At 52.7% G+C, this 11843-nt stretch overlaps 1 protein-coding gene across 1 annotated transcript in view; it reads right to left on the minus strand.

The window, feature by feature from the left end:
• Positions 1-566: 566 nt before the first annotated feature.
• The window catches only part of Xxylt1 (xyloside xylosyltransferase 1), a 133230-nt gene continuing 121953 nt past the window's right edge, over positions 567-11843 (minus strand). The window contains exon 4 of the mRNA XM_051150823.1: positions 567-1025. Within this exon, the coding sequence (XP_051006780.1) occupies positions 629-1025 (397 nt within the window). The 3' untranslated portion in view covers positions 567-628. The remainder of the gene's footprint in view (positions 1026-11843) is intronic.

Here is an 11843-nt window from a genome sequence, read left to right on the forward strand (position 1 = left end):
CCTGGGGCATGTGGATAGACAAGGAAAAATGGGGTTCTGAGATATGATGGGGAGGTAAGAGATGTGAACGCTACAATAAGGGGATTATTATGTGCTCAGGCCTTCTCTAAAGAGGAGCTGCTTCTGAAGCCTGCACAGAGCAGGGTGCACATCAGGAGGAGGCGCAAGGCCTCCTGGGAAGGGATGTGGGACTGTGGATTCCTTTGGAGGCTTAAGCTCTGGGCTGCCTGTTAAAACCCTGACTCACTCATTCAGTGCTCACTGGGAACTGCAGCAGCACTGCTTGTTCTTTCTCACAGGACAGAAGCCTGTCGCGCTAAACGCCTATTTGCAGAAGCCAGTTCTTTAAAAGCGTTTTGACACCATGTGGCCAACAGTGCAATTTTCCTTCCTTCCTTCCGTATCGGCACCCATCTACTGGAAGACATCTGTGTCTGTCCTTCATGACGCCCAGAAGGACAACAGCCTGAGCAGTACGGTGCCCAGCGAAGCTTCTTTGGATGAGGACTGGACAGGGATGGCCCAGCTGGGAGGTCTGCAGCACCTGGATCCTAAAGAGCATCCTTGCAGAGTCACTCTTTCCTCCCCAGGCCCAGGAGCCCCATGGGCACAGTGCGTAAGCTGGCGCCTAGTCCTCCGGGATAGGGGTATTGCAGTTTCCATGGTAGATCTTGATATGGCCCTCACAGTGAAAGTATGCCTGGAATACATCGCTGTAGCCATGGTCCCTCCACCAGGTGCACAGCTGCCGGTTCCAGGTGCAGTCCAGCACGTGGAAGAGCTCGGGGTGCTCCATGCCAATCATGGTGAAGAAGTCCTGGTCCCCGAGGTGGCCCCGGAAGTGGTACTTGTCTGCAAGCTGCTGTACCCACGCAGGCTCCAGCAGATGGCCGTAGAGTGGAGACTGACGCATGGCCTCCAGGTTCAGCAGCATTACTCCACTGTTGAAGCCAGGGAGCCCTTCAGGGGGAGGGTCCCCAACTCTGGTCTTGGGGTTCTCATGGCGAAATTGCCAGAATGTGTGCCTGTGAAGGAAAAGAAAACAGCATTATCCTAGTTTGGGGTGAAGGAGCTTGCCAGCCCTGTCCCCTGGGCCTTCACAATGACCACGCTTCCTTCTGGTCCACAGTGAAGAAAGCAGAGGCATTCAGAGGCTCAGAATCTCCATTACATTGCCAGCAAGTGGCCCAGCAGGAACCTGAACCCAGGCCCCTGGCTCTTAGCCTCAGGGTCTTCTCAAATCCTCTGCCAGAGTAGGATGACCATGTTGATGAGATTACCACTGTCACAGCCATTGTGTTAGGGTCTGTAGACATGGCAGGTCCTGGGTAACATGCTGAATGGGGGATACTCCTCCCCCAAGTCTTGCACTCTGTGAGATGACGGATCACCACACAGCTAGGAAAAAGCTGCCCACGGAGACTGTGTAACTTGCCCAATGTCACACAGCAGAAACAGATGCTAACTCTAGGCCTTTGGCTCAAAAGCTCACATCCTTCAGATGGCAGCAATGTTGCAGAACCCTGTCCTTATGAGGAGGACATGACACAAGGGGGAAAGAGCCCAGGGATGGCTGGGGGAGTCATAGGCTGGCCAAACTCAGACTGAACCAAACACACTTTCCGCTTTAGAACAAGCTTCATTCATGACCCTAAGCCTAGCATTTCTGAGGGGCTGGGTAGAGGTGGGGGACCAGAGATAGCTCTGGACATATACCCACAAATCAGGGTGAAAAGAAGCTGTATGGAGCCATGTGGGGCTGTAGCACCTCAATTCTGTTTTTTCTCTAGCAGACTCAGAAAAATCAACCTAGGTTCATGAGACGTGACCCTTCTTGGCCTTTTATCCAAATACTTCCATTTGGAGGTGGGAAGAAACATCTGAAAACCTCCCTGTGGTTGATGCTTAGAGCACTGGCCACTCTGCTTTCTAGCCTTTGAGGCAGCAAGATCTTAGGTGCTACAGCAACTGGGGGCATGGGGCCCCAAAGACAAGGCCTGGCAGCAGTACCCAGGACAGGCAGGGTGAGCCTGGGTCCTCGGGGTGGGGAATGCATCCCGACCACACCAGCCTGGAGATGCATCACACTGCTCAAGGATAGCACATGGTGAGGTGTAAATTGTGGTCAAAAGCAAGCCAGAGCTGCAGCATGCAAGACCAAGCAGGTCCATGCTCTGGCTCTAACACATGACCCCAGTAAGGGACAGGCAAGGATTCCTTGTGCTCACCTTCAGAAAGCATGCCCTCGAGATGCAAACCAGCAGAACACACACGCTCATTGTTAGAGTCTGGTCAGGAATGGGCTGTGAGATGAGCAGGGCTCTGTCTCTGACCTAGCGCCTGTCTACTGATAACACCCTTGGCAAAGCTAAGCTTCGAGAGCAAGCTGAGAGGCTGTGGTCCTCCTGGCCAGAGCTGGCCATGGTGGGATCATTCTACCTCACTACCAAGTGGCTAACTTCAGGGTCAGGTTGTAAGGAAGCTACAATTCTACTAGACAGTCCTGGGTCGGCACAGTGTTCCCAGGTAGAGGCAGAACCCAGTGAGGATGGATATGGTGCCACCCAGGGGCTGGGTTCCTCTTCCAATGCTGGGTACAAGGGCATTTAGCAGGAAGGGAGAACCAGGTAGGAGGGAAGAGGCTCTGGGGGGCAGAAGGGTCAGGGTCCTCAGGCACATCTACTCCATGTAGGCTGCCCAGATGGCAGGGTCTTGGGAAGAATGGAGTGATCAAGAAAGGACTATGCAGCTGGGCATGGTGGCCTGTAATCCCAGCATTCAGGGTGCAGAGGCAGGTGGATCTCTGTGTGTTTGAGGCCAACCTGGCTGACAAAAGGAGTCCAGGACAGCCAAGGCTACACAGAGAAACTCTGTCTTAAATACCCCCCGGCTCTGCCTCCCCCCCAAAAAAGAAAGGACTATGAAAAACACATGCGTGTGTCTGTGCAGCCTTTGGTGTTGGGTGGCAGCAGGAAGCAGGCCAACGTAAGGATAACAAGTCATTACACTGAGCACTACATCCATCATGGAGAAGCCTCAGATGCACTGAGCGGGCTTTACCCTTCAATGAGGAGGTCACGGCGGGAACTCGAAGGGACACCCTTGCTTGGAGGCTCCCAGACCTTCCCTTTCCAGATGGAAACTGCCCAAGGTGGCTCCCTGGGAACACAAGGGCCAGCCCTGCACCAGGCTAGTGGCAGAGGCATTCTGTAATGAAGAGCCAGGCTGGGAGAGCAGCACAATCTGATGCATCATGGGTAAAAAGCGGCAGGAAATTGGAAATACAAGTTTCCCAGTGTGTCTGCTGAAACAGAGATAGTCTGAAAAGGAACTAATGCCTCCCCGAGAACAAAATGACCTGTGTGCCCTTGTCAAAGTGCCTCCCTCTATCCCAAATAAACCCAGCACACAGAGGACACTTTGGATTAGCTGGCTCTGGCCTCCTTGGCAGCTGCACAGGCATGAGAGAAAACCATACAGGATGTGACAAGGTGAGCGCTTGCACAGGAGCTGGCGGTGCTTGCATGGGAGCAGGTGGCGCCAGCATTCCTCACCTGTCACAAAGGTAGGGTTGTGGGTAGACTGCACAGCCCTCTCACATTCTCCCCGGGGCACCGAGGTCTTGGTCAGCTAGGGAGGGCTTCTGATCTTTGCAGTCCCTTTATCTCTGACGGCCTCAGGTTCCACAGGCTAATGTTCCAAGGAACGGCACCTGAATTCCAAATTCATTTCTGAACCTGGCTGACACACCCAAGGCCAAGTGCCCCGGGGACCAGGACACTGGGACATATAGCCACTGCCATCATGTCACTGGCTTATGGAGCAGACCTAAGAACCACTCTGAATCAGGTCAACATGACCACCAAACCTGCCCTTCCCTCTCAGGGGCCTGGGCTGGCTATGTATGTCCCCGGGTCTCCTGCATGAATCCAGGTATGTGGCCCTGAGTGCTGATCTTCCAGAAGTTTCCTGGGTAGACTGCCCATGCTCACACCCACCCAATCTGCCCTCTGTGGCCTTGTCCCATCACCCATGACCGCCTGGGTGCCATGCAGTGTGGATAAAATTTCTCCTTCTCTTTGGAAATAGTTTTCAACTGGAAACAAGCCGTGCGCAGATGGCCCGCTGTAAACAGTGAGCCCTTCCAGAAGTCGGTGAGGCTGTTGGAAAAATACAAATGATGCCCATCAAGCCCTTTCTATTGGATGGCGCATGCCATGGAAGGGGCTGGGTATCCAGAAGCCAAAACTCTGCATGGGGCATGGAGGCAAGGAAGCAGGTGGGAGGCATGAGGCATGCCTGCCCTTACTTGGAGGCCCTTGTAGGAAATCTGGGCTATAAACACCAGCTCTGTCTGCAGGCCAGCAACAGAGTTGGCAAACTCCATATTCCCAATATAGAAGACAGCATGGGTGAGGCTGAGCCCTCAGCTTGCCAGGCTAAGGGCCCCTGGGTATAGGAGGGCCAGTGTTGAGTAGTGGAACCAGACTGCCTGGCAGGAGACGGGGAGGGGACTCCAGGGCAACAGAGACACAAACTGCAGAGATCTCCCTGAGGCCCTCCTTTTCTGGAGCTCTAAATCCTGACCCTCTTCCACCTCCCAAAGGAATAGCCTCCACCCAGCCTCTCTGGCTTGCATGCCCTATAGACTTAGGGTGCCTCAGTGTCCCTGGCCCAGCCTAGGAAGGTAAGAAAAGTTCCCAGGTCACGGGGATATTTGTAATAGGATTAAAGAGGGATGGACACACACACACACACACACACACACACACACACACACACACACACACACACACACACACACGGAGGGAGAGCTTCAAGAGAAGGCAGGAGGAGGGAGGTGCCTGCTAAGGGAGCAGCTACTGCATACAGCAAGGGACAGAGCAGACCACTGCCAGTCTAGGGGTTGGCGTAGTTTTGAACTCTGCCTTGCTGAGGCATTCAGCTTGGGAGGGAGGGTCACGCAGGGCACTGGGTGCTGTTGTTACAAGAGCCAAGCTTTTTAGAGACCCACGTCTGTTGCCGCTGGCAAAGCAAGCCATTGGCGTTCCCTGCAGGACCCTGAGCACTGAAGTCGTCAGTTGACTAGGTCCTTATAGCAAAGCAGCAAAGCCAGATGTCTCACCCAACAGAAACTTAGCCCATTGTGACTGCGGGGCTGAGTGTGCAGGGTGGTGGTGCAGAGCTGGCCCTCTCTGTGGGCTGTGAAGAAGAGCCCACTCCAAGCTGCCCTGGCTTCTGCTGGTGTCGTCAGCCTGACACTGACATCCACCTTCAAGGGGTGACCGCTCTGTGCGCAGGTATCTTTGGTCCCCAGTCACCCTGGGTAAGGGCTCTCCTTTTCCACAAGAACTCCATCTTTACCACCTGTTACAGCTGCGATGGCTCCATTCCCAAGAAAGACGGAATCCAGCAGTGCTGAGTTAGAACCTTAGCAGGGTGAGTTTGAGGGACACAACCCCACCCCCAATTCTGCAGAAAGGAAGATGAGGAAAACCACCATGGCTCACTCTCTCATCTCACTCTTATTTTCACCATGCACAGGCTCAAAATGTGGGAGGAGGAGGAGGAGGATCTAGGACTCCTGGTCATTGACTCTGCTGCTCCCAATGTGCTGAGAAAGTGCATCAGGACAGGCTGGGGAGCCTTGAGCCGGAGAGTGACAAGGAGGCCAGTAACTAGACAGTGAGAGATGGGATTCCAGGAACATGTGCCGAGAGCCTGTAGGGAGTGGACAAAGCCCCGAGTCAGTGAAGTCCCGAGTGAACGGGCACTGTTGGCATGGGCGCTGCCATGTCGAAGACGGCAATGCTGGCCTGAGGCTCAAGAGGGTTAACAAAACGTCCCTTGGGAGACAGAACGCAAACAAGTTACCAGTGTGTACAAAGACTAGCAACAAAAGCTGCTTCCTCCTGATGTTTACAGAGTCTGCCTCTAATACCAGCCACCCTCTGCCTGGGCCATACCTAATAAACACACTGAGGTCCAGGTAGCTAGTGGTGGTAGCTGTGGCTGCACCAGAGCGCATGTACCCCACCAGATCCCAGCTTCTCTGTATGTGTCTGTCCTTTCCTCATTCCCTGGCCAGGGTTTGGGGACCCAAGCCTCATAGGACGTGATAAGCAGCACCATGTGTCAGTCAGCGGGGGGGTGGGGGTGGGGGTGGGTGGGTTGCCCCAAGTCCCCATTCTCACTGAGACACACTGGGGTACCAGAGGACACCAAAGGCAGCAGCTAGCTGTCACCTAACAGCATCCAGTGAGCCCATGTGAACCCATGAGAAGTGAACAGAATACCCCACTCCAAGGTCGAAGGCAGCTGTGTGGGCCACTGAGCTTCTCATGTTGTGACTTGTTGGGCAATGACCTGAGACTGGAGCCAGAGATAAGATAACACTCTCATGGGACTTCTGACAGGCTCTGGGGCAGAGGGGGTTAACAGACGGTGCCCACCAGTGTGCCTAGGAGGAATGGCTCTGTCACTGTAGGTGCTCAGCCGCAGGAGGGCTGACTCTGCAAATGTCCCTCCCTGCCTGTCCAGCCTGCTCAGGGTGTGGTACCTCAGCCCTTGTCCACCCAGCTAGCCATCTGGAGGTTTCTGTTTCAATATGGCTTCCTGTGCCTGACTCTGGCATACTGAAGGTCACCTACGTTGCTGTGGTGGAGTGTGACCAGTCAATCCCTGTGGGCTACTTACTGAAACAGGTGCCGGAATCCTGGGGGATGAGCAGCCTTGACAGCAAGCAAGGCTTGCTATGCCATGAAGCAGCCCTCCAAATACCTATAGTAGCCTTCTCAGAGCCCTGAAGAATAGCAGCTTCACTGAGGCCTCCCCTCCCAGCCAGACCCTGAAGCTCTGAGCACCCCTCAGGACGTGTGGTGCCCTTACCAAGTCGTAGGCATCACGTCATGCCACCTGATAACAAGCAGCTTCAACCTGAGCTCACCTGCCTGGTCAGAATCTCAGGCAAGGCTGTTGTCCACCACTGCCACGCTGCACTGGGCTAGATTCTTGGAGAGCTGCACGGGGAAGACCTGGGAAACGGAAGGGCAAGCGAGGGAGGTGAGGCCGACAGCAGCAGTGCAGGCTGGGAGGAGACAAGGAGCAAAGATGTAGAGAAGCCCAGCAGATGGCATGTGGGTTACAGAACTGCTGAGCTCCCATGCTTCTCTCACCTAAAGCCCCAATAGGATGTCCTCTCCTCTGTCCCACTTTCCTGGTGAGTGAAGACTTTCATGGGACATGCCCCTTGGGCTAGTGTCCAGATATAAGTGAGTATATATCATTTGACTCTTTCTGCTTCTGGGTTAACTCACTCATTATGATCATTTCTAGTTCAATCCATTTGTCCACAAATTTCAGGAATTCCTTGTTTTTAATAGCTCAGTAGTATTTAATAGCTGAGTAGTATTCCATAGTGTAAATGTACCACAGTTTCTTTATCCATTCTTCTACTGAGGGACACTTAGGCTGTTTCCATGTCCTGGCTATTATGAATAAGGCTGCTATGAACATGGTTGAGCATATGTCCCTGTTGTGTGGTGGAGCATTTTCTGGGTATATTCCAAGGAGTGGAATAGCTGGGTCTTGAGGAAGCCTTATTCTAATTTTTCTGAGAAAGCGCCAGATAGATTTCCAAAGTGGTTGTACAAGTTTGCATTCCCACCAGCAATGGAGGACTGTTCCTCTTTCTCCACATCCTCGCCAGTATGTGGTGTCACTAGAATTTTTGATCTTAGCCATTCTGATGGGTGTAAGATGGAATCTCAGAGTCGTTTTGATTTGCATTTCCCTGATGACTAAGGAGGTTGAGCATTTCTTTAAGTGTTTCTCAGCCATTCGATATTCCTCTGTTGAGAATTCTCTGTTTTGTTCTGAGCCCCATTTCTTAATTGGGTTATTTCGCTTGGTGTTGTTTAATTTCTTGAGTTCTTTGTATATTTTGCATATTAGACCTTTGTCAGATGTAGGGTTGGTGAAGATCTTTTCCCAGTCTGTAGGCTGTCGCTTTGTTCTGTTGATGGTGTCTCCTGCCTTACAGAAGCTTCTCAACCTCATGAGGATGGGAGAATGGGGAAATAGAAGGATCCAGAAGGTCCTAGAAACCTACATGAAGAACATTATGACGAGTAGATCTGGGCCCAGGGGTCCTGTTCAAACTATGGCACCAGCCAAGGACAATACGTGCAGTAACCTTCGAACCCCTACCCAGATCTAGCCAATGGACAGGACATTCTCCACAGTTGAGTGGAGAGTTGGCTTTCACACGAACTCTGGTGCCCCATATTTGACCATATCCCCCGGATGGGGAGACCTGGTGGCACTCAGGGGAAGGATAGCAAGAAGAGACTTGATACCCTATGAACATATACAGGGGGAGGAGGTCCCCCTCAGTCACAGTCATAGGGGAGGGGAGTAGGGGAAAAGCGGGAGGGAGGAATGGGAGGATACAAGGGATGGGACAACAATTGAGATGTAATATGAATAAATTAATAAAATATTTAAAAAGCATGAAAAAAAAAAACTTGCTGAGCTCAGACACTTAGTGGAGTCAGGAAGATGCCTAGCCTAGAGAACCCCAGCCACTGTCCTGTACACTGAAACCTAAGCTGCTGATACTAACTCAGGCCTTGGGCTCTTTCTCTGCTGCAGGGATCTCAGAGGGCCATACAGACCTAGCTGGACCTGCAGCTGTGCCCTCTCCGACCATGCATCAGCTGACCCTGCGACCTAGGGATCCAGCCCTGGCGTCCTCAGCCTTCCTCCCATCTCCTCACGCAGCCAGGTATTTCTCTCGGTTTTATCTCCCTACGTGATGCCCTCCACACTCAAGCCATTAACATCGGCTCTCATCATTTTAATTAAAAAGAGGTCTATTTTTGCTCACTACTATGGAGATACACGGTCTCATGTGCGAGAACTCTTGGTCCCCAGCTGTGGGTGCTGTTCTGGGGTGGCTGTGGAACCTTTAAGACGTAAGGCCTGGTGAGAGGAGATGGGCTACCTGGGATGGGCCTTGGTGGTAGAGTCTGACCAGTTTCTGGTCTGTCGAGATATGAGCACATCTTGTGCTCTTGCTGTCGCAGACAGGAGATAATTCTACACGCCACATGTGCCGCCATGCCTTCCCTACCATGAAACTGGGATGCCAAACCAAGCCTATTCTGAGTTGCTTCTGTGGCATATTTTGTCCCAGTGACGATAAAAGGAGCATATGCAATGGTGATAGCTTCCATCTGGCCGAGTCCTGAGGTGGCACGGACGGGACACTGTGTGGCAGAGATGAGGACGTGTGCGTGTGCTAACTGCCCACTCTGCCTGTCATTCAAACATGCTGGTCAGAACAGAATCACATCAAGTACCTCAGCGCTCACCCCAAGTGGACATTGGTCTTGCTGCCATTCTCCATGGTCCTTTCGGGGACACATCCTCCACCTCCCTCCCACAGTGATGGCCTCTCCACCATCCTTACCCCTCCCCTGCAGTCTGGCACCTCCTTGCTCATCATCACTACCTACCATTTTCCTTTCTGCTTTACCACTAGGGCACCCTCTGCCCCGTCCCTCACCTTGGCCACTGAGCTAGGCACGTTACCCTATATGAACCTTGTCCCTAACGACACTCTGCTGCAGTGACTGAAACCAGTCCCTCTGCGGTGGCAACATCCTGGCCTAAGCTTCCCTCTGGGGCTCTCTGATGCTACCCGCACATTCCCCGGATCCGTGGTCTCTCCTGGCTCCCTTCCAGTTGACGCTGGCCCCTCATGCCTCTGCAGTGTTGGAAGCTACAGCAAGACGGTAAGAACTTGACAGTGCACAGGAGCAGACACTTTTGGGGGGAGTGAGTAGGGGAGACCAAGCAGCAGGGCATGCTGGGCAGGAGAGGATGTGAACAGAACGGAACAGACAGAGGGGGGACAGATGGCATCTTGCATAGAGGTTAGAGGGAGGACAGGAAGGCACATGCCAGAGCAAGTCAGACCGAGGAGAGAACACTGGGACAGGGCAGGGATGAGCAGGTGCTGATGGGTAATGTTTAGTGAGCACTTACTACAGACCAGACTCTACGTAAGCTTTAATAATACGCTAATATCTAGATGACCGAGGAGGGTGCTACTGTCTCCAGCTTCCAGTGAGGAAGTAGAGATGGAGGACCAGGCTGAGGAATTTGCCAGGAAGAAGGGAGCCCTGGGGCATATCTAAAATCAAGGATATGGGGAAAGTTCAGGAAGGTGGTGGATGAAGTATCCTATGGAGGAAGAGAGGATAGCGTGGGAACAGAGTTCCATGGCAGCACCAGTTTTCAAGGACCCTCGGACAATCCCCTTTGGGATAAATAACAGATGGCTTGCTGGAGCCCCAGGGATGTGAATGGAACCAAGCAATTGAGGTGGACACTGTCTGTCTGGAGTCAGAGGCCCTTGCTAAGATGCTGGCTTCGAATGGGTGAACTAATGGGCGGGGGTGGGGGGTGGAGGGGGGATGGCAGGAGCGCAGGGAATGTGCGAAGATGCTGAAGGCACAGGTCAGGAAGGCTGCTGAAGAGAGATGTCCTGCCCAGTGAGCTGACAGCTGTGTGGCCCGCCCTCCCCCAAGGTGAGGAGGAAGTAATGTGAAGCAGAGAGGCTGCAACTGTGAGCCCAGGAGGCCACATCCATGGTGAGATGCCCAGGGAGGAAGGCTAGGCACGAAGGGACACAGGGGCGCTCTGGACCACCACGCCCTTCCTACCACTGGCCTGGAAGATGCTCACTGAGGGCTGGACATTACTTGTCAGGGGTAGGCTCAATTCTGGCACAGTCCTGGGACTCCATCCAGTGATTACACGATACAGACTGGGTCTGTGAGTGCTCCCCCTCCCCCCCAACACTTGGCCTAGCCTGGGTAGTGGCCTTAGCTTAGAACCTCAATCCTGTCTTTTCCCTGAACTTAGGCCAAGAGGCGGGATGTTTATCAGGGGTGGGGACAGAGCCAGTGTCACCTTTGGAATTGGCTCACTGCTCCCAACAGCCCTGCCACATTGGAGGTCGCAGGAGAAAGGGTCAGGCACACATGATGGGGTGCTTTCCAGGACAGTGAGCAGAATGTGGGTGTGTGTGGTAGGAATATGTAGGGCTATGTGTGGAATTTGACCTTGTGTCTACAGTTAAACTCCACCAGCCATACCAGCGCCCTTCACTGAAGGAATTCTGACCCAAAGCCAGAGGGTGCAGGGACTTGCATTACTCAGATGCAAGGGCACAGGCAGCATGGCCCCAGCAAACGATGACTTCTTAAGACCAAGAGAAATGAAGGCCATTTCTACTTCCATCTAAGCAGACTTTCTGTCCCCACTCACTGCGCTGTACACAGCACAGTGACACAAAAACTGAGGACCTCTCAGGTCAAGCACAGAGCAAGTCCACTGTTGAACAAAGAACTAGATCCAGGCCCTGCTTTCAGGAGCCTGTCAGAGTGGTCCTTCCCAGTCACCCTGTGTGGAAGTGGGCTCATATAGGGCCCCCATTAAAATGCATGTTTCTGCTCAGAAACTGCATTCTAACAAGCTGCCAGCATTCCCAGGAAATGACTGCTGCTTGCCTAGGTCTACTCAAAAGAAAAGGGAGTTGGTTTCTGTTTGGTTGGTTTGGGTTTGTTATTATTTTAAGATTCATTTATTTTTATGTGTATGGATGTTTTACCTCCATATATGTCTGTGTGCCATGCATGCAGTGGCCATGGAAGCCAGGATAGAAATTGAACCCAGGTCCTCTAGAAGAGCAGTCAGTGTTCTTGACCACTGAACCATCTCTCTAGCCATCTTGATCCTTTCTGAATTAAAACGTGTGTGTGTGTGTGTGTGTG

The sequence above is a fragment of the Acomys russatus genome, chromosome 8, assembly GCF_903995435.1.
Source record: "Acomys russatus chromosome 8, mAcoRus1.1, whole genome shotgun sequence".
Taxonomy (NCBI): domain Eukaryota; kingdom Metazoa; phylum Chordata; class Mammalia; order Rodentia; family Muridae; genus Acomys; species Acomys russatus.